This window comes from Cetorhinus maximus, chromosome 29, assembly GCF_964194155.1.
Source record: "Cetorhinus maximus chromosome 29, sCetMax3.hap1.1, whole genome shotgun sequence".
Taxonomy (NCBI): Eukaryota; Metazoa; Chordata; class Chondrichthyes; order Lamniformes; family Cetorhinidae; genus Cetorhinus; species Cetorhinus maximus.
In genome coordinates this window covers 24,834,819-24,862,770 of record NC_135907.1, presented here as the reverse complement: position 1 = coordinate 24,862,770, position 27,952 = coordinate 24,834,819, and the positions used below count along the sequence as shown (strand labels likewise).

At 41.8% G+C, this 27,952-nt stretch overlaps 1 protein-coding gene across 12 annotated transcripts in view; it reads left to right on the top strand.

Annotated features, from left to right (window-relative positions):
• LOC144669472 (RNA binding protein fox-1 homolog 1-like) overlaps positions 1–27,952 on the top strand; it is a 304,542-nt gene that overhangs the window by 233,418 nt on the left and 43,172 nt on the right. For all 12 annotated transcript variants that reach the window (XM_078531936.1, XM_078531937.1, XM_078531941.1 and 9 more), the window contains 2 exons: positions 350–493; positions 15,687–15,740. In XM_078531936.1, the coding sequence (XP_078388062.1) occupies positions 350–493; positions 15,687–15,740 (198 nt within the window). The remainder of the gene's footprint in view (positions 1–349; positions 494–15,686; positions 15,741–27,952) is intronic.

Below are 27,952 nucleotides of genomic sequence, written 5' to 3'. Positions count from 1 at the left end.
CATCCTCAAGAAAGGGAAGAAATGTGCAGGTGGAGAATCATTTAAATACCTCTTTCAAAGAAACTATTTATTTATTTACAGGCATAACTGCCATTATAAATCAAATACAAGTTTATATCTTCAAATCCCCTCTGCATAATTTGAAGATATTTGAAGATAATATTGCTGATTTGAAAAGCTAGAATTTTAATTGTGTGGCCATAATTGTATGCTGCTGTTTTGTGGAGCCAAATGAAGCATGATGAATACAATGGATAATTAAAATGCATGCCCGCTATTGCAGGTACACAGAAATGTTTCAGTGAAATGTTCATTTTACTTCATAGTTTGTCTCATTTTTATCTTTCAGCAGACAGATGAAGCAGCACAAACGGACGGGCAACAGCAAACACAGAATACCGAGAGCAATGAGAGCAAACCCATCCCCAAACGGCTTCATGTCTCCAACATTCCCTTCCGGTTCCGTGATCCTGACCTCAGGCAGATGTTTGGGGTAAGGGATGAGTTTTTTTACTGGAACTCTGTTCAGAGATTCAAGCTTTAAAAAAAAAGTCCTCATTAGAGATGTGGAGTTACTTCAGGAAGGGAATTTACTCTTGGCACTGCTGTCCAAAAAATTACTTCCTAATGAAAGATTGTAAAATAGCACATGAATTAATGCAAAGGAATTGGATAATACAGCTGCTTTTACCACTGCATTTTCATCTCTAGGACCTAGTTTTCCTCACACAGCCAAATGAGAGGAAGGTTGCCCTGTGTCTGATTGCTGGAACAGCCCCATGAGAAGTGAATTGGACAGAGCCTTTCCAGTTTTAAATAACTGCAATTCTGCAGCATAATGTCGCCAGTTACTGGTTTAGGTTCATATATGAACTTTGCTGGAATATTCTTTTCATCATGCACAATATATCTGAATGTTTGGCATATCTGTTTCGACTTGTTAGTTTGGGGATCTTAAACTGGCAAATGTTGTTCCTAATCTTATTTAGTATATTGGTATTAAAATACTAGAGCAACTCACTAACTCAGTACTCTGGTATACTGTCGCCTAGGGTTGCTAACTTTGGGCGCATTCCTGGAGCTCTCATCCCGTGACATCCCAACTCCAAGCACTCAGCCCAATCAAATGGCCTCTTTTCCTATCTCCAATATTTTCAAAACTAACTTAATAAAAAATGCTCAAAGAAAAAGGAAAAAGAACTTTCTAATGCCCCTATCATTCTTCTTCTCCTGAATTTCTCGTAGATCACACGAAATAAGAGCAGGAATATGCCATTCAGCCCATCGATCCTGCTCTGCCTGTGCATTGGAGACTCCAGAACAATCTTGGGGGTTGGCAACCCTATTGTCACCTCAAACTATCACATTAAATTGTTTTCGCCATTAATAGCAACCCCGTACCTGCATACAGTTTGTGTTTTCTCTCCAGGCACAATTTAGGGATGAGGGGGAAAAATCGATAATTCCCCTGCTGAGTGTTATCCACAGTTCAAGTGGATGGGAGAATTGATGGTTTGCTATTTACCTCTTTATTACTTGTTCATGGGATGTGGGCGTCACTGCCAAGGCCAGCATTTATTGCCCATTACCAATTGCCCATGAGATGGTGGTGGTAAGCTGCTGTCTTGAACTGCTGCAGTTCATATGGTGTGAGTACACTCATGGTGCTATTTGGAAGGGAGTTCCAGGATTTTGACCCATCAACAATAAAAGAGTGGTGATATATTTCCAAGTCAAGGCGTGTGTCTTGAAGGGAAGCTTGTGGATGGTGGTGTTCCCAAGCATCTGTTGTCCTTGTGCTTTTAGATGGTTCAAGTTAAAGTTTGAAAGGTGCTGTTGAAGAAGCCTTAGTGAGTTGCTGCAGTGCATCCTGTTGAAGATTAGTCACTGCAGCCACAGTGCATTGGTGGTGGATGGGAGTGAATGTTAATGGTGGTGGATGGGATGCATTCACTTGGCTGCTTTGTTCTGGATGATGTTGAGCACTTGAATATTGTTGGAGCAGAACTCATCCAGGCATGTATAGAATATTCCATCACACTCCTAATTTGTAGATAATGGGCAGGTTTTGGGGAGTCAGGAGGTGGGTCACTCAGTGCAAAATACCCAGCCTGTGGCCTGCTCTTGTAGCCACTGTATTTATATGGCTTGTCAAATTAAGCTTTTGATCAGTGGTGACACTGCAGGATGTTGATGCGGATTTCCGTAAATGTCAAGGGGAAATGGTTAGATTTTCTTTCTGTTGAAGACGGGCATTTCCTGGCACTTGTGTGGTGAAAATGTTACTTGCCACTTAGCCTGAATGTTGTCCAGGCCATGCTGCACGCGGACATGGACTATTTCATTACTTGAAGAGTTGCAAATGGAACTGAATAATGTGTAATCGTCAGCGAACATCCCCACTTCTGGCCTTATGATGGAAGGAAGATCATTGAAACAGCTGAAGATGGTTAGACCTAGGACACTGCCCTGGGGAATTTCTGCAGTGATGTTCAAGGCTGAGATGATTGACCTCTACCAACAACAAGCATCTTCTTTAGTGCTCAGTATGGACTGAGTCTTTTGAGTTTTCCCCTTGTTTTCCATTGAGTTCAGTTTTACTTGGACTCCTTGATAACAATCCGTCAAAACGCTACTTTGATGTCAAGGGCAGTGTCTCACACTTTATCTCTGGAATTCAATTATTTTGTCCTTGTTTGGACCAAGGCTGTAATGAGGTCTGGAACCAAACAATCCTGGCAGAACTCAAACGGAGTAATGGTGAGTAAGGTCCACTCGATAGCACTGTCGATTACACCTTCCGTTACTTTGCTGATTGATGATTGAGAGTAGACTAATGGAGCAGTAATTGGCCGGATTGGATTTATCCATTTTGCATGGACACAACATACCTGGGCAATTTTCCACATTGTTGGATAGCTACCAGTGTTGTAGCTGTATGGAAACAGCTTGGCTAGGGGTGCAGCTAGTTCTGGAGCTTATGTATTCAGCCAGAATGTTGTCGGGGCTCTTAGCCTTTGCGCTTTCCCATTTCTTGATATCACTTAGAATAAATCAAATTAGCTGAAGACTGGCACCTGTCATTCTGGGAATATCGAGAGAAGGCCAAGGTCACTTATCTCCTTGGCATGTCTGGCTGAAGGTTAAATGCTTCAGTCTTATTTTTTACAATCAAGTGCTGGGCTCTGCTATCATTGAGGTTGGGGATATTCGTGCAGCCTCCTCCTCCCATTAGTTGTTTAATTGCCCACCACAATTCACAATTGGATGAAATCCGATAGGACTGCAGTTTCGATCTGATCTGTCGGTTGTGGGATCGCTGAGCTCTGTATATAGCATGCATGTATTCCTGTGTAAAGCTTCAAGTTGGCACCTCATTTTTAGGCATGCCTAGCATGCTCTTCGCTCATCATTGAGCCAGGGTTGGTCCCCTGGCTTGATGGTAAGGCTAGAGTGAGGGATATGCCAGACCATTAGGTTACAGATTTTGGTGCAATACAGTTCTCCTTCTACTGATGGCCCACAACAGCTCATGGATCCCAGTTTTGAACTGCTGCATCTGTTCTGAATCTGCCTCATTTAGCACGTCAGTAATGTCATACAACATGATGGAGGGTGATCTCAGTGTGAAGACGTGACTTCATCTCCACAAGTTGGTCACTCCTACCAACACTGTCATGTGCAGATGTGTTTTCTGCAACAGGTGTTGGTGGGAATGTAGGTTTTTCTCTCATGTTGATTCTCTCATCACCTGCCACAGGCCCAGTATAGTTGCTTTGTCTCAGCTTGGACTCAGCAGTGGTGCTATCAAGCCAGTCTTGGTGTTGGAGCAGTACTGATTCATCAGCTAACAGAGGGCAGTAGGCAGTAACCATCAGGAGTTTTTTTTTGCCCACATTTGACCTGATGCCAGGAGACTACCTCTAGTCCAGAGTTGATGCCTTTCTGGAATCCTGGTGACACCTGCAGGCCCTTGGAGAAGTTGCTGCAAAAATGGAAAAAATACTTACCCAATGGCTTGGAAAACTTATACAGTGTGCAGCTGAGCCATGCTGATTTAAAAAAAAACTATTGCTCTGTGCCAAATTGGCTAATTTAAGTCAGGGTGCTGGAAAGGGTGCTACAACTGATTGAAATGTTGCTGGGTCAAGGAGGGAAAATTGACCAGCATTGCTGCCCTTCATCACTATCCAACACCCTCTGCTGGAAAATGCATGTGTGTAGATGTCAGGTGAGATCAGGATTGGGCTCAGTTATGGTGCTTCCTCCTTACTTCCCCTATCCCACCCCATCACACCAATGCTGACTTCCACTTTCACAGCTCACATGTGCCCAATCTGTTTGGATGAGATATGGCAAAAATCATACCCTAGCAGGGTGTCATTGACTTGAGGGAGAGCTAAATATTTGGCAAAATCAAATTGTAAAGTCAGATGGCTTGCATCCTAGGTTGCTAAGGGAAGTGGAGGTAGAGATAGTGGAAGGGCTTGCCATAATCAGAGGATTGGAAATTGGCAAATGTGAGATTTTTATTCAATAAAGGGTGTAAGAGCAGTCCTAGTGACTACAGGCCAGTGGGTTTAACATCAGTAGTGGATAAGGCTTTAGAAACAATTATCAGGGAAAATAAACCAACAAGCACCTGGAGAGCTTTGAATTAATTACGGAGAGCCCGCATGGATTTGTAAAAGGCAGATCATGTTTGACTAATCTAATTGAATTTTTTGATGAAGTAACAGAGAAGGTTGCTTATATGGATTTTTAAAAAGCATTTGACAAAGTACCACGTAAAGGGTTAGTTAACAAAATTGAGGTTCATGAAATAGGAGGGCCAGTGTCAGCTTGGATAAAGAATTAGCTGAAGGACAGAAAACATCGCGTTGTGGTAAATGTTTGTCTTTCAGACTGAAGGATGATAGACAGCAGTGTACCCAAAGGTTCAGTGCTAGGACCATTTCATTGATATATATATATAATATATATATATACAGACTTACATTTCAAAATTTGCCAATGATGCTAAGCTTGGAGGCGTAGCAAACAGTGAGGGTGAAACAAATTGATTGCAACAGAACCCAGGCTAGCAGATGGGATTTAATACAGATAAGTAAGTGTGAAGTGACATATTTTGGCAGAAGGGATAAGGAGAGGCAATATATACTTAATGGCGCAATTCTAGAGTGTGTAGGGACGGAGAGACCTGGTGGTTCATCTGTATAAACCTTTCAATGTGACGGGACATATTGAGAGAGTGGTTAGCAAAGCATATGAGATTTTGGCCTTCATAAATAGAGGCTCTGAATACAAAAGCAGGGAAGTTATGCTAAACCTTTATAAAGCTTTGGTTAGGCTACAACTAGAGTATTGCATCCAGTTCTGGTCACCAAACTTCAGGAAGGATGTGAAGTTTACAGAATTGTGTGGGTGGATGTGGAGGAGGTTTACCAGAATAGTTCCAGGGATGAGGAGATTTAGCTGCAGAGGAGAGGCTGGGGTTCTCCTTGGAGCAAATGTGGTTGATTTGATAGCAGTATACAAGGTTTAAATAAGGCAGTCAAAGATAAGTTGTTCCCATTAGCTGATGGTGTAAGGACTGGGGACACAAATTCAGGTTTTGGGCAAGATGCTGAGGCGATGTAAGAGAGAATGTTTTTATAATCCTGAGAGGTAATAACCTGGAGCCTGCTGCTTACAAGAACGGTGGAAGCAGAGACTAGCAATAATTCCAAAAGGAAATTGGGGGGAAATAAACTTGCAGGACTATGGGATTAGAGCGGGAACTGACTGGATTGCTGTACACAGAGCCAGCATAGACTTGATGGGCCGAATGGCCTCTTTCTGTGCCATTATGACTCTCAGAAAACTTAAAAAGGAAATTTGCCACTGATCTAATGGGCTATGGTTTGTTAGTAAGCTAATGTAAAGAGAACTTTATTTTCAATCTTGCTTACGCTTCTTACAGCTGAGAGTGTTTCCTGCTGACGTCTTTTAAAATTTATTTACGGGATGTGGGCATCGCTGGCTAGGCCAGCATTTAATGCCCATCCCTAATTGCCCTTGAGAAGGTGGTGGTGAGCTGCCTTCTTGACCTGCTGCAGTCCATGTGGTGTAGGTCCACCCACAGTGCTGTTAGGGAGGGAGTTCCTGGATTTTGACCCAGCAACAGTGAAGGAACAGCGATATATTTCCAAGTCAGGATGGTGAGTGACTTGGAGGGAAGCTTCCAGGTGGTGGTGTTCCCATGTGTCTGCTGCCCTTGTCATTCTAGATTGTAGCAGTTGTGGGTTTGGTAGGTGCTGTCTAAGGAACCTCGGCGAGTCCCTGCAGTGCACCTTGTAGATGATACACATTGCTGCTACTGTTCGGCAGTAGTGGAGGGAGCAAGTGTTTGTGGATGGGGTGCCAATCAAGTGGGCTGCTTTGTCCTGGATGGTGTCGAGCTTCTTGAGTGTTGTTGGAGCTGCACTCATCCAGGCAAGTGGAGCAGTTTTCATCACGCTCCTGACTTGTGCCTTGTAGATAGTGGACAGGCCTTGGGGAGTCAGGAGGGGAGCTACTTGCCGCAGGATTCCTAGCCTCTGACCTCTTACAGCCACAGTATTTATATGGCTGGTCCAGTTCAGTTTCTGGTCAGTGGTAACCCCCTGGATGTTGATAGTGGAGCCTCAGCAGTGGGAATGCCATTGAATGAAAAGGAGCCATGGTTAGATTCTCTCTTGTTGGAGGTGGTCATCGCCTGGTACTTGTGTGGTGCGGATGTTACTTGGCAATGTTAGCCCAAGCCTGAATATTATCCAGACATTGCTGCATTTGGACATGGACAGCTTCAGTATCTGAGGAGCCATGAATGGTGCTAATCATCAGCAAACATCCCCACTTCTGCCCTTATGGAAGAAAGGTCATTAATGAAGAAGCTGAAGATGTTTGGGCCTAGGACAATACCCTGAGGAACTCCTGCAGTGATGTCCTGGAACTGAGATGATTGACCTCCAACCACCACAACTATCACCCTTTATGTCAGGTGTGACTCCAACCATTGGAGAGTTTTCCCCTGATTCCCATTGTCTCCAGTTTTGCTGGGGCTCCTTGATGCTCCACGTGGACATATGCTGCCTTGATGTCAAGGGCAGTCACTCTCACCTTACACCTGGAATTCAGCTCTTTTGTCCATGTTTGAACCGAGGCTGTAATGAGGTCAGGAGTTGAGTGACCCTGGCGGAACCCAAACTGAGCATCACTGAGCAGGTCATTTCTAAGCATGTGCCGCTTGATAGCACTGGTGATGACCCCTTCCATCAGTTTACTGATGATGAAGAGTTAGACTGTTGGGGCGGTAATTGGTCAGGTTGGATTTGTCCTGCTTTTTGTATACAGGATATACCCTGACAATTTTCCACATTGCCAGGTAGATACCAGTGTTGTAGCTGTACTGGAACAGCTTGGCTAGGGGCGCAGCAAGTTCTGAAGCACGTCTTCAGTACTATTGCCAGAATATTGTCAGGGCCCATAGCCTTTGCAGTATCAAGTGCCTTCAGCCATTTCTTGATATCACGTGGAGTGAATCGAATTGGCTGAAGACTGGCGTCTGTGATGCTTTTGGACCTCTGGAGGAGACCGCGATGGATCATCCAGTCAGCATTTCTGGCTGAAGATTGTTGCTAAAGTGCTGGGCTCTTCCATCATTGAGGATGGGGATATTTGTGGAGCCCCCTCCTCCAGTGAGTTGTTTAATCATCCACTACCATTCACGACTGGATGTGGCAGGACTGCAGAACTTAGGTCTGATCTGTTGGCTGTGGAATTGCTTACCCTTGTCTATCACTTGCTGCTTATACTGTTTGGCACGCAAGTAGTCCTGTGTTTTAGCTTCAGCAGGTTGACACCTCATTTTTAGGCATGCCTGGTGTGGCTCTTGACATGCCCTCCTGCACTCCTCATTAAACCAGGGTTGATCCCCTGGCTTGATGGTAATGGTAGAGTGGGGGATATGCCAAGGTTACAGATTGTGGTTGAGTACAAACCTGCTGTTGCTGATGGCCCACAGTGTCTCATGGTTGCCCAGTCATGAGTTGCTAGAACTGTTTAAATTCTATCCCATTTCTCATGGTGGTAGTGCCATACAACATGATGGAGGCTGTCCTCAAAGTGAAGATGGGACTTTGTCTCCACAAGGACTGTGCGGTGGTCACTCCTACTGATACTGTCATGGACAGGTGCATCAGCAGCAGGCAGGTTGGTGAGAATGAGGTCAAGTATGTTTTTCCCTCTTGTTGGTTGCCTGACTAGTCTGTAGAAAAGCTCTCCACATTTTGGCACAAGCCCCCAGATGTTAGTCATGAGGACTTTGCAGGGTTGACAGGTCTGGGTTTGGGTTTGCCTTTGTTGTTTCCGGTGCCTAGGTCATTGCCGCATGGTCCATCCGGCTTCATTCTTTTTTTATTGACTTTTTTTGAAGTTTGATACAACGGAGTGGCTTGCTAGGCCATTTCAGAGGGCATTTTAAAGTCAACCACATTGCTGTGGGTCTGGAGTCACCAGGTGCAGACGGCAGATTTCCTTCTCTAAGGGCATTAGTGATTCAGATGGGTTTTTACGACCATCAACAATGTTTTCATGGTCATCATTCGACTTTTAATCCCAGATTTTTATTGAATTCAATTTCCACCATCTGTCGTGGCAGGATTCGAATCCTGGGTCTCTGGATTACTAGTCCAATGACAATATCATTACGCCACCACCTCCCCCAAGCCAAAAAAGTGAGATGTATCTTGTACTAACATCACTACTTTAGATAAGCACAAAACTCATCTTTAAAAAGAAGTTATGTTGTCCTGTTCTCTCCCACATGTTGAAATTCCCTCTGCATGTTAATTAAGTCTAAATGCACATTCTGTTTGACGTTACTGTAAATAGAAAATTTGGCAACTGTTGTATTTGCCTGGGCAATAAACTGCTGTTGTGGCAAATTAAATATTTTTGATTCATTGAGTGGAAAGATTGCAGTGTAATGTCCTTGTAAACTACCATCTCATCTCCAACCTCCCTTTCCTCTCCCAAGTTCTTGAATGTGTTTATGCCTTAAACCCATGCCCATCTTTCCTGGAGCTCCATTTGAATCAATCCAGTTTCCACCCCACCAAAGACCAATACAGCTCTTATTAAATTCACAAATGACACCCTATGACTGTGACGAAGATGAAACTTTCCCTCCTTGTCCTCTTCAACTTGTCTGCAGCCTTTGACATGATTGACCCCACCATCCTCTTCCAACACCTCCACTGTCATCCAGCTGGGTGAGACTACTCTCACCTGGTTCCATTCTTATCTATATAAACCGTATCCAGAGTATCACTTGCAATGGCTTCTTTTCCTGCTCTGCACCATTATCCCTGGTGCCCCCCAAAGGATCTATCCTTGGCCCCCTCATATTTTTAGTTTTCACTTGTATCCTGATGAAACCCAGCTTTACCTCATCACCACCCTGGTTCACTAATGCCCCTTAGGGAAGGAAATCTGTCATCCTTACCTGGTCTGGCCTACATGTGACTCCAGACCCACAGCAATGTGGTTGACTCTTACAATGCCTTCTGAACAAGGGCAATAAATGTTGGCCCAGCCAGCGACGCCCACATCCCATGAGCGAATTTTTAAAAAAGCCAGATCACTTATATAGATTGTGAACAGCTGTGGCCGAAGCACTGATCCTTGCAGTACCCGAGTAGCCTACCATCCTGAGAATGACCCACTTATTCCTACTTTGTTCCCTGTTAACTAATTCTCAATCCAGACCAGTATATTATCACCAATCCCAAGTGCTCTAATTTTGTTTACAGAAAGCCTTCTGAAAATTCAAATACACCACATCCACTGGTTCTCCTTTATGCTACAAGTAACATCCTCAGACCAACAGGTTTGTCAAACATGATTTCCCTTTCATAAATCCAATTTCACTCTGCCCAATCATATCATTATTTTCTAAGTGTACAGTTATCACACCCTTTTTAATAGATTATAAAATTTTCCCAACTACTGACATCAAACTAACAGGTCTGTAGTTCCCGGTTTTCTCTCCCTTCCTTCCTAAATAGGGGGGTTACATTTGCTACTTTCCAATCTGTAGGAACCTTCCCAGAGTCTATAGAATTTTGAAAGACAAGTTAAGACTCAGGCAGCATTGGAATAGCCAAGTTTGGAGGTAGAAAAGACAATGTTATGGAGGTGGAAATAGGCAGTCTTAATCATGGTGTGGAATGTGTGGTTGGAAGCTCATCTTAGGGTCAAATGTGACACCAAGGTTGTGAACTGACTGGCTTAATTTCAAACTGTTGCCAGGGAGTGGGTGGAGTCAGTAACTAGGGAACCAAAAACAATGTTTCAGTTTTCCCCATATCTAATTGGAGCAAATTTCATCCCGTACTGGATGTCAGATAAGCAATCTGATAATTTAGCACCAGTGGAGGAGTCAAGGGGGTGGTGGCGAGGTAAAGCTGTGTTTCATCAGGATACATGTGAAAACTAGCACTGTGCTTTTGAACAATGTCGCCGAGCATACAACTGAGGAATAGGAGGGGGCCAAGGATAGATCCTTTGGGGGAGACTAGAGGTAACAGTGCAGAGCAGGAAAAGAAGTCATTGCAAGTGATACTCTGGATATGGTTTATATAGCTAAGAATGGAATCATCTAGAAGGACAAGGGCAGCAGGCACATGGGAACACCACCACCTGGAAGTTCCCCTCCAAACAATTCATCATCCTGACCTGGAAATATATCGCCGTTCCTTCACCGACGCTGGGTCAAAATCCTGGAACTCCCTCCCTAACAGCACTGTGGGTGTACCTACACCACATGAACTGCAGCGGTTCAAGGAGGCAGCTCACCACCACCTTCTCAAGGGCCATTAGGAATGGGCAATAAATGCTGGCCTAGCCAGTGATGCCCACATGTGAATTAATTAAAAAAATTAGGACAAGCTAAGTGAATGGGCAAGTACATGGCAGATGGAATATAATGTGAATAAGTGAGAAGTTATCCAGTTTGGTAGTAAAAGCAGAAAGGAAGAGAATTTCTTAAACGGTGATTGACTGGGAAGCGTTGATGTCCAAAGGGACCTGGGTGTCCTTGTTCATAAGTCACTAAAAGCTAGCATGCAGGTGCAGCAAGCAATTAGGAAGGCAAATGGTACGTTGGCCTTTATCACAAGGGGATTTGAGTACAGGAGTAAAGATGTTCAGCAATTGTATAGAGCCTTGGTGAATATTGTGTTTTAGTCTCCATATCCAAGGAAGGATGTACTTGTGGAGGTTTATCAGACTAATCCCTGGGATGGCAGGATTGTCTTATATGGAGAAATTGAGGAAACTGGGCCTGTAATCTCCGGAGTTTCAAAGAATGAGACACGATCTCATTGAAACTTACAAGATTCTTGCAGAGTGTGACAGGGTAGATGTGGATAGGATGTTTCCCCTGACTGTTGAGTCTAGAACCAGGGACTCAGCCTTAAATGGCCTGTCCCTAATTCTGAGACAGACGAGGAGGAATTTCTTCACTCAGAGGATGGTGAATCTTTGGAATTCTATACCCCAGAGGGCTGTGGAAGCTCAGTCATTGAGCATCTTCAAGGCAGAAATCGATAGATTTCTGGATACTAATAACATCAAGAGATATGGGGATAGTGGGAAAAATGGCATAGAGATAGATGAGCAGACATGATCTGTTTGACTGGTGGAGTAGGCTTGACAGGCTGAGTGGCCCACTCCTGCTCTTTCTTGTGTTCCCAACTTGCATCATGACCTGTTCACCTGTGCTTGCTGATCTACATTGGCTCCTAGTCAAGTGAAGTCTTGATTTTAAAATTCTCAAGTTTTGTTTTCAAATCCCTCCATGGCTTCACTCCTCTCTATCTCTTAAACCTCCTTCAGCTCACAGCTCTCTGAGATACCAGTGCCTTCAGTTGCCTAGGCTCCAAGCTCTGGAATACCCTCTCTACTTCACTTTCCTCCTTTAAACATACCTCTGTGACCAAGTATTTTGTCAACTGACCTAATACCCCCGGATGTGGCTTGATGTCATATTTTGTTTTGTAATGCTTCTGTGAAGAGCCTTGGAATGTTTTATTATGTTAAAGGTGCTATGCAAATATAAGTTGTTATTGTTCCAACAATAGAGCCTGCAGAGGATGTATGTAGGTCATCATGTTTTTTGATCGTGGCTAGCAATTAACCGTACCCAGCTGAACATTCTTAATATTCTTTTAAGGATAACATAATAGAATCTAAATGGCATGAGAAATGTCCATACAAGGTTTGTTAATCCTTTAGCCACTAACTGGATAGTTTATCAGAGTCATTGATAGAAAAATTCTGTCCATATTTGTCTCTCCAATTCTGTCATTTCAGATGTTAAACATACGTAATTGTGAATCTTGGATTTACAGCTTTTCCCTTTGAGTTTTGGAATGAACTGAAGAACTGTAGAATAGACTCATCAAACATTGAAATTTGTTTGTTCAATTCTGTAAACAAATTTAATGAAGTTTAATATGAAAGGACACAAAGAGGCATGTAGAACAGTTAGACATAAAAGATTGACTTATCCCTCCAGTAGTTACACTTAATTAGGTTGAGTGGATTATAGTTGCTGTGTTTGAATTTGAATTCTGGGGTGCCAGTGGCAGTCAACTGCTCCCTGCTAATCTAGACCCTTATCCTGCCGGCAGATTCACAGACCCATGAAAAGTTTACTGCTCGGATAATGGAGTTAGATTTGGAGTGTAAATCCAGGCAGCCAGGACACCAACCTCTTGTGTCAACGTAAAACAACACTTGCATTTATGCAGCACCACAAATTTTGACAAATGTCCCAAAGTACTCTGCAGAGGTGTAATCAAAAAAAAAGTAGATGAACCTCAGAAAGAGATATTGGGATTTGTAAACAAATGTTTGGGCAAAAAGGTGGGTTTTAAAGAGAATCGTAAAGGAGGAGAGTGAAGTAGAGAGGCAGAGGAATATAAGAAAACAGTTCCTGAGTGTTGGGGCTTTGTCAGCTAAAAGCATTGCCATTAATGGTGGGCTGAAAGAAGGAGGAGGGAGGTGGAAATGCACAAGAAGTCAAAGTAATGGAGATTTTGGAGGACTGCAGCTGTAGGGTTGAAGGAGGTAATAGAGATAAGGTGGCGTCAAGACCAAGAAAGTATTTAAACATGAGGCCTTTGGGGCAGGGAGTCAATATAGGTCAGCATATTCATTTGATGTCGAAGTTGGCTGGGCAGAGAGAGTTGCGAGTTTACTTTGTGCTTACTGCTAGTTTAGCAAGGTCTATGTGTCAAACTGGCAGTACTAATGCCCCCATTAGCACCAATATAAAAGCAGCTATTCTGAAGATTCGGAAGCTGCTTAGTGGGCTTTACTGGTTGGACTGGGAGCCCAGTCACCAGAGTTGGATCGCCTTCCTGACAGTATTAGTTCACAAATTTTCAGATTGGAAAACTTGCTTTAACAGGAAAACCACGTGAAGGTTGCTGTCTCCCTCGAGTGGCTTCCTAGTGCTAGCACACATTTGAATTTCCTGATCTCCGCAGGGAATGCCACTCGTGTCGCCACTAACAGGATGCAGCCATCAAGCCAAAAAGACGTTCTGCCTATCACACAAATGAGTAATGTGGTATATGAATTTCAGTACCAGTGCGGTGCTAGGTATGTCACATGTCCCAGCCGCTGTTTTCAACGGGCAAGGCACAGACCATACCTAACCAGCCCATGCTTGCAAAACTCAAAAGTGTCCAACATTAGATGTGATTCCGCGAGTGGACAACATTTGCTAAATAATCCTCAGTGTGCTAAGAGTTATGCCTACAACCAATTTAAGATTGTCAGTTGGGCTCGCAGTGTGCCGCATTTGCATGTACTGGAAGCTGCATATATTAATACACAGGTCCTGTTCTTTGCAGACAGAAAGAACATGTGCGCACATTGCGCCTGTTTCAGCTAAACAAAATAAGTGACAGCCATTCGCTGACTCATGCCTCAGGTCAATGCCTTGACCAATCAGGGTCAAGCTGCCTAGTTTAAATTTCAAACAACGTTTGGCAGTTAACTGTCAGTCACCAACACTAGTGCATTCTCCATGGCAACGCCTCTAGCAATCAGAGCCCACTTGCCAACCAATCAGCACTCTCTTCACACACAGTATAAATTGTTGTTTTCACCTTATATTGGTATTCTTGTGAAGTGTCCTGATGAGTGCAAGATAAAAAGCTTCAACATGTCTCTTTTTTCACCAAAACAGCTTTATACTAAAGGGTATGAAAAGCGAGTGCTGATTGGTTGGCAAGTGGACTCTGATTGATAGAGGCGTTGCCGTGGATTAGCTGCAGCCTTTGAATGGATTGTTAACCTCCATGGCAACGCCTCTACCAATCAGAGTCTACTTGCCAACCAAGCAGCACACTCTTCTCATATAGTATAAAGTTGTTGCTTTCCCTGACATTGGTATTCTTGCAATTATCCTGATGAGTACAAGATGGAAAGCTTTGACAAAATGTCTTTCTTCAGCAACCTTCATTTACTTGAGGACAGGCCAGGGAAGGTGAAGCCATTACTCCACATTGTGACTGTGGCCGTCTAAGTCAGACCTTCGCCAACATACTGAACTTCTGTCCTGAGCGATCCATTCCTGGTGGCATTGCAACCATTCACCATGGATTAGCTGAAGCATTTGGATGGATTGTTAACCTCAATATCGAACTCTATTTCCCCAGCTATATGAATAAAAGAAGCCAATTCCACTGAATCATTTGGAATTTTACCTACTTCAGTCAGTTAAATTAATCCATTTCAGAAGGGAACTGAGTGCTTTGCCTTTAAGACTTGTTTTCAGAGTCCACCAGCCAGAGACACATGAAGGTTTCTCTATGTTATTCTTAGTATCAGGCATTGTGTTTCTTTTACCTCAGTGATTTAGATGTATATCAAGCCGAACAAGGGCAGGACTAAGGTTTTCAATGCAGCTGTAGCACATCCTGATATGTTTAGAATCCTGTGTTGCTTGTCTCCTGAGAAGAGATTTGTCTCTGCTGGACAGACGTGGATAGGCAAAAAGTGATTACCTATTGGGACCCAAAAGTCTGACCATATTAAAGCAGCATTTCAACTTTGGAGCTGTTTGCAAATCCATGCCAAACGGAATAAAACAATTGTCATTAAAGGGCACATTACATACTTGCTTGGTGCTTAATGGGTAAATCACTTTCTTGTTTGGGGGGGGGGGGGGGGGTGGCGGCGTTCTGAGGCATAAAGGTCAAAGGTCCTGGGTTTGATCTCCAGCCTGTGCAGTGATAGGTAACTTCAGCTAGGAGCAGTGGTTCCGCAACTAAGTCTCCATCTTAATATCCTAAAATCAGCAGACATTCCTGATCGTAATTGTTAACTGGTGATTCTTGCTCATCAGCCTCTGCTGTGATGTCCCTTGTGGTTAAATAACCTTTCACTGATGCTCACCGGCTAAATTCACTCGGGAGGAATGACCACTTGAGCGAGTTACCAAAGGGCTACTAGTACTCGTAGAACTCTGTCCCAGTGAAGATCAGCACCATTAAGAGAACCAGTGGAAGTATGAGAAATATGAGTTGTATTTAAAGCAGAATTTTGAACTGACATTTATACTAACAAACTTTTTTCTTTTTCTGCAGCAATTTGGTAAAATCATAGATGTAGAAATTATATTTAATGAGCGTGGCTCAAAGGTAAGCACATTTTAAAAATTCTACATGCTAGCAATCATTGCAGTAATTGTTCTGTTGAAAGACTGAAGAAGCAGTTTGTTCACTGGCTTTTTTAAAACTATTTCCAGCTAACAACATTTTCCACAATCAGGCTTCTTTGCTGTTCATTTCAGCAATACTGTCGTCTAGATGGGCAGTAATTTTCAGCATCTATCTGACCTCTTCACTAACCCCTATTTTGTAGCACTTCCTGGTAGCTGATTTTTTATGATGTATCCATGTACTTTTTATTGACTCTTCATTTACTCATGTCTTTTATCAGTTCACTTCACTGAACCTTTAACTAAGTCACAGCCCAGAATAGTAACCATTTGTCAAGCCTTCCATATGGTTGATTTTACATACTAATTAGCTGTATCTGTAGTCCAGATTTATTTTGCTTGCATGCTAGCACTTGATGCTGGGAATCAATTTGCTTATTCCTAAATCTGTCTATTTTTTTCAGTTGAAGAAATTTCTGGCTAATGGTCACTAAAGTTGGAAAATGTTGCTGGTCTGGAATTGGTTTTTAGTCACAGGGACTATTCAATATAAAAGACTGATATGTTTTGAAGGCTGCTTGTAGATTTTTCAATTGGGCTATTCCAGTGATACTCCTTTCCTCAAGAATATCACTTATATTGTTCATTGATCTGTTCTGTACCATTGTGGAAATTATTATATTCATCTCTCCTCCTCCCCCCTCTCTCTTGACTGCTTGTTTTTAAATTAAACAACACTCCAATGTCAAGTTCTTAATTTAACTCTTTAACATTTGTCACAAATGAGATCCAAAGAAATTTCCAAGGCATTTTTTTTTTCATTTATTTTTTGAGATTGTTGGCAAGCTTTTTAATCACAGAGCTGCTCTTGAAAAAACATTTGTGCTGCATATCAGTTTAGAGGAAGTAAAATATATCAGATGATCAAGAAAGAACACGGCCACTGCCAGATAACCAAAGTTCTCTTTAAATTTTCTTTATTAAGCACAGCCTGTGTATTTCATTGCACAAAACCATTCAATTCTTTAGGTGGCCACACAGGTGCCGCTTAGAAGGAATATTACTCCAAATTCCTGCAACAGCAGTGTGTTTTGCAGGAAATTTTACTGTTCTGCACTCCTTGTGTATTGGAGTATAAACTAACCCTTTTTAAATAAATGTTTTCTTTAAAAGATGATGCACTGTGTTAGTGCACGTTAATTTTTTGCCAGCAAGGGCTGTTTAAACTTGATTGAGGAGTCGCTGTAGAAATGCAGGTGGATTTTAGTCAAGATAGCAACTTGCACACTTGTAACCCCTGCAGTCTTTGCATTTGCTGCTTCCACTATTTGAAATGGAGAGGAAGTCACTGGGGGGCAATCAAGAAAACAAAGCTGAGGTTTCTTCTGATTCTCTTCCCCTCTTTTTCCCCCAGTTTTTCTGACTATTTAAAAGGAAGAGGTATTAACCTCCTACCTCACTTTGTAAAGAGAATAAGAAACTGCAGATTTCTCACATTTACATTGCAGGCAGATTCAGAATAGCAGAAACTCTTAAGCAGCTGGAGATGCACCAGATCACAGACCCAGTTGTCACCTTTGTAACCTTGCGTTTCTGCTCGTGGATCTTTCCTGGCGTTGAGGGAAATTCCACACCAGCCAGCAGTATGATAACCAGCTCAACATTAATTCCAATATTAGTTCCTGCCCTCATCGAATCCAGTGTTAAATAGGTTCATGCAGGAAATTCAAAGAGCAATCTCTTAAATTGGCAAAAGCTAAAATACTGCAGATTCTGGAAATCTCAAAAACAAGAAGAGAATAAGATGGAAATACTCATCAAATCAGACAGTATCTGGAGAAATAGACATCAATCGGTGTCTTGGGGCGTTCAAAAAGGAAATGGGGAGGGTACAGGCTCAACATGTTCCCTCTAGGGTGAAAGGAAGGAATAACAAGCTGAGAGAACCATGGATGACCAGAGATATTCAGGATATGATGAGAAGGAGAAGAGAGCCTTTTAGCAGGTACAAGACGAGCAAATCAGCGGAGGCATTAGTGGAGTACAGACAGTGCAGGGTGGAGCTTAAGAAAGCAATTAGGAGAGTAAAGAGGGGATATGAGAAAGCTCTGGCTGGTAAAAGTAGGGAAAATCCCAAGAGATTCTATAAGTATATCAATGGGAAGAGGATAAACAGGGAAAGAGTAGGGACCATAGGGGCAATCTATGGGTGGAGCCAGAGGACATCGGTTGAATGTTGAACGAATACTTCACATCTGTCTTCACCCAAGAGAATGAGGATGAAGGTATGGAACTCGGGGAGAAAGACTGAGGTTCTTGAGCAAATTGATATAGGGAGTGACAAGGTATTGGCGTTAGCAGGCTTAAAAGTGGACAAATCTTCAGGTTCAGATGATTTGTGTCCCAGACTGCTGAGGTAGGCAAGGGAGGAGATTGCAGGGGCTCTGACCCAAATTTTTGATTCCTCTCTGGCCACGCGGGAGGTGACAGAGAACTGGAGAACAGCTAATGTGGTTCCGCTATTTAAGAAGGGTTGTAGAGATAAGCCAGGGAACTACAGACCAGTGAGTCTCACGTCAGTGTTAGGGAAACTATTGGAGAAAGTTCTGAAGAAAAGAATCTATTTCCACTTGGAGAGGCAAGGTTTGATCAGGGACAATCAGCATGGCTTTGTCAGAGGGAGGTCATGCCTAACAAATCTGATTGAATTTTTTGAGGAGGTGACCAGGTGTGTAGATGAGGGTAGTGCAGTTGATGTCGTTTATATGGATTTCAGCAAAGCCTTTGATAAGATCCCACATGGGAGACTTATAAAGAAGGCAAATACACATGGGATACAGGGTAATTTCAAAATTGGCTTAGTTGGCGGAGACAGACGGTGATGCCAGAAGGCTGCTTTAGTGATTGGAAGCCAGTGTCCAGTGGCATACCGCTGTGCTGGGTCCCCTATTATTCGTCATTTATATAAACGACATAGATGACTATGTGGGGAGTAGGATTAGTAAGTTTGCGGATGACACAAAGATTGGCTGGGTAACAGTGAGGTTGAGTGTCTTGGGCTACAGGAAGATATAGACAGGATGGTCAAATGGGCAGATAAGTGGCAGATGGAATTTAACCCTGAAAAGTGTGAGGTGATACACTTTGGAAGGAGTAATTTGACAAGGAAATACTCAATGAATGGCATGACACTAGGAAGTTCTGAGGAACAAAGGGACCTTGGCGTGTGTGTCCATAGATCTCTGAAGGCGGAGGAGCATGTTAGTGGGGTGGTGAAAAAGGCATATGGGACACATGCCTATATCAATCGAGGCATAGATTACAAAAGTAGGGAGGTCATGTTGGAGTGGTATAGAACCTTAGTGAGGCCACAACTGGAGTACTGTGTGCAGTTCTGGACGCCACATTATAGGAAGGATGTGATTGCACTGGAGGGGGTGCAGAGGAGATTCACCAGGATGTTGCCTGGGATGAAACATTTAAGTTAAGAAGAGAGATTGGATAGACTTATGGTGAGGGGCAGGAAGTTTAGGGGGGATGTGAGGAAAAACTTTTTTACCCAGAGGGTGGTGACAGTCTGGAATGCACTGCCTGGGAGGGTGGTGGAGGTGGGGTTGCCTCACATCTTTTAAAAAGTAGCTGGATGAGCACTTGGCACGTCATAACATTTAAGGCTATGGGCCAAGTATGGTAAATGGGATTAGCTAGGTCAGGTGTTCCTCACGTGTTGGTGCAGACTGGACGGGCCAAAGGGCCTCTTCTGCACTGTGTGATTCTGTGATGTTACGATGACCTGAAATGTCAATTTGGCTGGTTTCTATATTGGCATTTGTTGCTTTTACTGCAAGCCTTTTGGAAGCTGATTCAGAGTCAGTGACTTAGTATTCTGCACTGAAAACTAGGTCTGCAATTTGTGCATCAGACTCTTAACAGACTAGCAGAATGGGTGAAACTAACAATAAACACAGGGAAATTGGTGCATGGAGTCAATTATTTGTTGCCTATACAAAATAAAAGGTAAATGTAATTTGAACCAGCAGCAAACTCCTTTATCTAGTGATTTAAAACCTGTTAATGATTTCTGCTCGGCATTAAAAAAAAGTTTAAGAACCTCCATTTGAAACTTGTTTTCCTTGAATAGATAAGTTTTGTATGTTTACATTGAAGAGGTGTTCCTGATAGCAGCAATTGTCTTGCCATCAGTAGCATTCTGTAATGTAAATATAAATATCCAACATCATTGTGGATCATTCAATCAGCCGTTATGTCTCCATTTTTTAATTTAAAAAATTATACAAGCGGAGCCAGGCACTCTTTTTAGTTTAGGAATCACATGTCTCCACCAGGCATCAATTTAAAGCAGCAGTATAAAGGATTGCAGATCCCCAGAATTTCTCATTAGAATATAATGGCCTGGACAGAGACAGTAACCATTAAGGAAGCTGCCTACAAAGATTTAGTGACCTCTGTGGGGTGAATTTCAACTATTCCAACATTAATTTGAATCTGGCACCAAGTCAAGGGAATCTCCAGGCATCCGGCAACAATGGTGTCATCAAGCAGTGTCAGCAACCATCCACATTGAGGGATTCTCACACAGCAAATCAGAAAGTAAAATGCACCAATTGTCATTCACTTTTTAATAAATTTTACAGAGCGAAGTAAAGATTGGGACATACATATTAGGAACTGAAATATGAAATATCAATTTTTTAAAAAATATATTGTATTTAAAAATGATTTTATCAGAATGAAAGATTTGGCATTCTACAAATATGAAATTAGTTTTATAGGGCCATAGAGATTTTTCAGCAGCTTAGTGCTTTGTTAAAACCCAAGTTACACCCAATTAATAAGGTTTTAACGGCTTTTAAAATGATATAATAGCATAAAAGGGAAGGTATCATCTGTTTGGTGATTTCTATGTGGGGCTTTCAACAGCCTATCCTCTGGGAGAGTAACCTCTGAATTTCCACTTTCAACTGATGCATGTGTGAACACCAGAAGTTGCTGTCAGTTTCCAGAGTGATAGTGTCAAACGCTGACAGTTTTGCTATCATTACAACTGCAAAGTCCACGTCACTAGTGCCATGAGCTAGCTATTCACAGGGATTGGGTTAAGCTGTCCACATCTGATCACTATCCTGTAACTCCAATAGAAAGTAGGTATGTGGGCATTTAGTGAAACAGAATTGGATTTGACTGTCATGCATCTCATGGCTCATTAGCTTGTTGGTACATACTACCTGGCACACAGTTGAACAAGGTTCTCTAGACTGTGACCAGCACATGTGGAACAGTATGACAGCAAGAGTAACAAATTCAGGAAAGGGAAAAATAATAATTAGCGATAAGAAATAGTAATTGAAAAATATTTAATATGTTGAGTTTGTATTTGGGAGTTGGAAATTTCTTTATAATTTTTTTGTTATCTATCAGCTTTCAAGAGTCTTAAATTTTTTGGGGGGGAAGGGGAGAGATGACTGTAGTTTTACTTATTGTGATATGCCAAATGTGATTTATGAAAAATGTTTGTGTATATTGGCTGTTTTTATTGCTGCTTTTTAAAATGTTTTTAAAGAGAAGGTTCTCCTTTCTGTTGTCCTGTACAGCAAGTTCAAAAAAATTTAAAGACAAGTTCGCTCCTCAGTGTTATGTGCTATGGAGTTCTGGGATATGAGTAGGTGCTGATAATTAATAAATACTGGACTCCTGATCTGCCTCTCCCACCCACCCAGTTGAAACCATTCTTGTAGACCTTCTAGTGTTGGGGGCTTAAATGAACTAAAGTAGATTATGAATTTGCAAAAGCCAGATTGTGAGTTTTAAAGTATAGGAAACGTTTTCCCCCTAGCTATGGATACCTATCCTTTTGGGGAACTCCTTTTCTCTTCAGCATCTCTGTGACTTGTTTGCAGGGGGGTCACAGACATCACAGAGCTGCCCCATTCACTGCAGAACAGTCTGTGGTTCGACCCAGCCTGGGAACCAGTTGAAACCAGACAACCCCCACGAGTATCAGTGTTGCAGATCTTTGAGTAAAGTAGCAGGACTCTGAGACTGAAAAATCACAGATGAACTATACTCCCCCTAGACATTCATATCCCTTTGTGATTTTGTACAAAGTACAATAACCACCTCGAGTCCTCCTTGATTTTAAGCAACTGTACAGGCCAGAAAATTGGGATATTCTCTCTTTAAAGCAAAACAGATTTGAAATATATTTTAAATTTTAATCTTTTCTGTTTCTATCTTTATGGTGGGTGGGAGGGTGGTACTAGTAGCATTGAAGTCAGAATGTGATTTGATTGGTTATGTTTGTTTTTCCAGAAATACAGGGGACCAATCGCCACACAGTATTGAGATGTTTTATATGATTAACTGTCTCACTATAACCACTTCATGCTAAAAAGGGTTAGGAAAACCATGTTATTTTAATTCCTTTCCTTTTGATTTTATGACTAATGAAGCAACATTTTTAATACTGAGATATAAATATTTCTGGTGACAGATTTGACCAGATTCCCCGCACCTTTTGCTTTTAATCGTGAATTTCACAGCTGTCTTTGCATAGTTGCTATTCTGTATAATGGGTCCTTGGAATCGACCACAGATATCTAGCTCATGGAGACACACTATGCATTGGTGTGCTTGCTGTTTATGGTATCTGTGACACCATTGCTAACCATGTCGAAACTGCTCTGATTGGGAGAAATCAAGCTGAATTGATGATTAGGAGTGGCTTGCAAGAATATCCAGGGATCCTCAGTCTGGATAAAATCATTGCTAAAATGGACACCATGAGTGACATTTAAACTAAATAGTGGTCAGTGAAGTATTTCAACTAAAAATATTTGGGAAATTAATGTTCATTCTTCAACTGAATATATTTTTCTTTGGTAATTTTATTTTACCCTTTTATTGAAGCTACTGACACCTTGCTGAGTTATGGTTGCAAGGACACCTTCCAGCAGCTCAGTTAAGCACTGCTCATTTCTATTTAAACCTAAACAACAAATATTGGAAGGCTATTTGACTCAAGTGATCAAACCATCATTTAGTTTGATTATGCTTAAATTTTAACTTTTTTAAAAGAAATAAAGTTCCCATTGGTAACTGTGCCATTAATTTAACTTACCAAAATGAATCAGTATCCTACACTGATTTCAGATGAAGGCATTGCCATAATTTTAAAATATTCCATGCTACTGCCATATCTGTGCTGAGTTAGTTGATCTCACCAGGGAAGCAGCTAAAATGTAAATAGCAACCCCAGTGTCCCATAGGGAGGTGGGGGAGGGGAAGGAAACTTCCCATAGTTCCAGTTCCTGATTGCTGTTCAGTATTCACAGTATGGGCACCTAGTGAGGACAGGATCAGATTTGGCTGAAATGCTTTCGAGATCAAAAAACTTGCCAAAACTAACTGTTCCTAGACTGCACAAAGGAAGGCAGCCAGTACCCATGGAATCATGCTCAATCAACATTGCTTGTCGACAAGAAATTTGGAGGAGAAAGTAATTTAGAATAAATCCTAGTAGGTAAATGATAGGATACTTCACAATGCTGGAGTTCTCCCATGTTAATATGTTGAGGAAGATCTTACACGATTGCTGAAATGTCATAATTCCACCGCCAGTTTAACGGCTGCATTAATCTAAAACATATTATCTCCTGTGATAATTGTAATGTGTTTCTAAGCAAATCGCAGCCATTTCAGTGTTAAGGTGAATTTTTGTTCATGGAAATTTATAAAAGTGCAGGACATTTGACAAAGAAAGCAAAAATGAGAAATCTTTTACCTAATTTTTATCCAAACAATTGGTTGCTAGTTCAGAACTTGAATATTGCTGAAAAGAAAGACATGTTGCCAAAGCTTTTTGTCTTGCACTCATCAGGAGAAATGATCAGCCAATCATTGGGACACGTGGCTTACGTACCTGGCCTCGTACCTGGCATTGCAGGCTTGACTCAGAAATAGAGCACATCACAGGTATCCTGGCTATCCTGACCAGATCATTGTTTGCTGTGTATTGTGCAAACTCACAAATGGACCAAAGGCTGCCACTTTTGGACCTGAAAAGACTACCTCAAATTACCTTGGAAAGGCAAAGTATCTGAGCAATTTGAACAGGTTAAGCAAGTCGTTTCATGCTGCTACTATGCAGTGGCTATGCAAGTGGTATTTTCCACTAACAGGATGCTTCTGTCAGTCCAAGAAGACTTTCTGCCTACCACACAATTGAGCAACATCTTCTATGAATTTCAGTGCCAGTGTGTTTCTCTGGCTGTTTGTAGTAGGCAAAGTACAGACTGTACTGAAGTAGCCTGTGCTTGCAAAAACCAAAGCAAAACATGTAGTGTTAAATGTGATTCTGTGATTAGAAACACTTGCTGAACAACCTTGAGTGTGCTAATAGCTACACTAAGAACCAATTTAAAATAATCAGTCAAGCTCATAACTTGACTCATCATACACAGGGACCCGTCTCTGCAACAAAAGGAAAATGTTCAAGCCTCGCACCTTTTTTGAATTACCCCGGAGCTTGGGAAGCTGAGAGTTCCCCATTGCTTTGTCCATGCCTTTGCCAATCAGAGTCTTGCCAACAAGCCAGCACCCTTTTCTCCTGCAGTATAAATTGTTGTGATCGTTTGAAATTTGGCATTCTTGCATTTGTCCTGATAAGTTCAAGACAAAAAGCTTCAACAACATGTCTCTCTTTTCAGTAATGATTTTTATCCAATTAATCAGGTTTAGTATAATCCTCATGAGCATAAATGAGAGTTAGCTCTATTAGTCACGTTATAAAATATACAGAACTACGATTAAATCGACCTGGGTTATACAATTTCTTTGCTTTCTTGACTGGAGGAGTCTGTTCCATTCAAGTGCTGTACTAGATGAATGGAGTGAAATGAAGTACCTTGTAGTTCGTGGTCTTCTTTGCTCCAAGTATTGGTGCTTGGTTTTCTCTGACTGGGTCTGGACTGCTGATTGGCCTACAGCTCTGTTGGTCAAGAATAGAGAGAAGAGATCAATTGGAGCTCCCAGGGATTCCAGATTGGATAATGCTTTGCCTTGATAATTAGTCAATAGCAGATTCTATAAAATGGTCTGTAGTTCGAGCAAAGATTTTTTTGGTATCATCTGTGAGATCTGAGGTCAGGGGAACTGATTCTTGCAAACGGCTTCAAGTCATTTACAGATGATGAATAAGGTTGTAGATGAAAATCCTCTAACGCAGCATGAAAACAACTACCCTCGACCAATCACTTCAAGCATGATTGTTTTTTGCTGCTGAAACTGTGTTTATTATGTGCACTGTGGTATATTGGGGATATAGTGCATGTATTCTTATGGGTTAAATTGTGTTTTCTGTCTATGAACACATATAGGAGTATCGCCTTTTTTTGATTTCTCGTTTTTATATTTGTATCTAGTAACATTTATTTATCATTCTTCTGCAGGGGTTGTTGATCTACTTTTTGACACTGCTCATCTGTTGCTTGTATTTATTGCAGTTCTGAGGCCAGATTAAAACAACGAGTTACTTGGGCTACCTCCATTGCACCTTCCTACAACTATTTACCAGTAACTTGCCAAAGCTTCCATAAAAGGTCTTTGTATAGGCCCTAACTCCAAAGAATAAAATTCATGTATATTAAATCATTAATTAGTCATTAATTAGTTTCTACTGAAATGCTATAGGCTTCAATGTCCATGTCATGTCCAAAGCTGGCTAAGTCAACCTTCGTGTGTGCTAAATTGAGGGGAGTTGATTTTGGGAATAGTTAGATCTAAATTGGTTGAATTTCTGCCATCTGCACAAAATGGAGATCTTTAACAGCTGCTGATGCGGGCAATGGGTGGGGGTTGGATTGATTTCTGGAGTGAGTGAGTTTTACATTTCCAGTCTGCATGTTGCCAGGTATATATGATAAGCCAATGTTTTAGATTTCCTGAACTTTTATGCCTTATTCTTCTAAGTTCTGGTGATTTCCCCTCTGGTTCTCTCCTTCCCCTCTACTGGTATGCATTTCTGCTTAGTGCATTTTCCATATTACAACAAAAATTACATTTAGAGAAGAAAGGGAGAACTTAATGTTATTGAGTGTCTTTTCCATCCTTGGGGCATCTCAAAAGCACTATACAGCCAGTGAACTATAGTGAATTTATGCACAGCAAGGTCACACAAGCAGCAATTAGATAAATGACCAGTGTATCTCTCTTGGCATTGGTTGAGAGATTTGTGTATGCCAGAACATCAGGAGAACTTCCCTTTTTATTTTGAATATTCATAGAATATCCTCACACTTCACAGTGTTCAAGTTTTGTGTCATTTGCAAATTTTGAAATTGTGTCCTGCACGCCCAAGTCTAAGTCATTAATATAAATCTAGAAAAGCAGTTGTCCTAATAATGATCTCTGGGGAGCCCCACTATATGCCTTCCAACAGTCCGAAAATAACACTTTACCACTACTGTGTTTCCTGTCACACAGTCAACTTTGTATCTATGCTACCACTGTCCTTTTATTCCATAGACTTTAACTTCACTAACAAGCGTGCTATGTGGCACCTTATCAAACTCCTTTAGTAGTCCATGGCCAGAATTTTTCTGTCGGTGATTTGGGGGCGGGGCCTGCTCGCCAACGGGAAAATGACGCGGAATGACGTCGGGAGGAACCCCTGACGTCATCCCGGTCCCTTTAAATTTTTAGGAAGGCGGGCGGACAGCAAAATCAGCTGTCTGCCCGCCGACCTGTCAATGGCCAATTAAGGCCATTGACAGGCTAATTAAGATCATTAAAGACCTGTCCGTCCAACCTTAAGGTTGGCGGGCAGGCCAGGAGCCCCAGCAGGCTTCTGATAATACATGTCCGTTTTTTAAAAATTTAATAAAGTTTATGTCGTTTTTATTGACATGTCCCATCTCATGTGACATGTTAATAATATTTTTATTTTTCTATTTTTTAAGTTTTTTACACTGTCACTAATCTCCCTGAGACAGCACTTAGTCTCAGGGAGCAGTGTGCTCTTTCGCGTGCATGCACGAAAGAGTGCACTTTGACAGCTCGTCGGGAAGGCCAATGGGTGGGCCTTAATTGGCCCGCCCACTCAAAATGGCGGCAGGGGTCGGCTGTCCGCCTGCCGCTGAGCCGATGGGGCCCGCACACCCAAGGGCAAAATTCTGCCCCATGTATACCACATCCAGTGCATTACCCTCATCAACTCTGTTACCTCAAATTAATTAACGACAATTTTCCTTTAACAAATCTGGGCTGCCTTTCCTTAATTAATCCACATGTGTCCAAGTGACTGTTATTTTTGACCCAGATTATTAGATCTAAAGAAAACTTTCCCACCACTGAGATTAATCTGACTGGTCTGCAGTTGCTGGGCTTATCCTTCCACTCCTGTTCAAAAACGGGTGTAACATTTGCAGTTTTCCAATGATCTGCATCACCCCTGTATCTAAGAGGATAGGAAGATTATGGCCAGTGCCTCTACAAAAATTTGCACTCTTACTTCCCTTAGCATCCTTGGAGCATCTGATCTTGTCCTGGGACTTGTCAACTTTAAGTACAGCCAGATTCTCTAATACTTCCTTTTCATCAATATTTAACTCATCCAGCATCTCAATTATCTCCCCTATACTTCAGCAACATCTTCTTTCTTGGTAAAGACAGATGCAAAGTATTCATTTAGTACCTCAGCCACATCCTCTGTCTCCATGCTTAAATCCTCTTTTTGGTGTCTAATAAGCCCCACTCCTCCCTTTTACTATTTATATGTCTTTGGAAGACTTTTGGATTCCCTTTTATGTTAGCTCCCAGTTTCTTCCCCTACACTCTCTTTTCTTCTTTTATTTCTTTTTTCACTTCCCTTGTGAACCTTCTGTATTTAGCTTGGTTATCACTTATATTATCAACCTGATATCTATATAAGCATCTTTTTCTCTTTCATCTTAATCTCTATCTCTTTGTCATCCAGTGAGCTCTGCTTTGATTGTACTACCTTTCCCAGCTTGACTGCACCTGAACCATCTCCTCTAATGCAGCCCATTGTCGTTACAGTTTTGCCTGCTGATCTTTGATTCCAATTAACCTGGGCCAGGTCTGTTCTCATCCCATTGGAATGACAATTAAGTAGTTTTATTCTGGATTGCTCCTTGGGTTTCTCCATAGCTTACC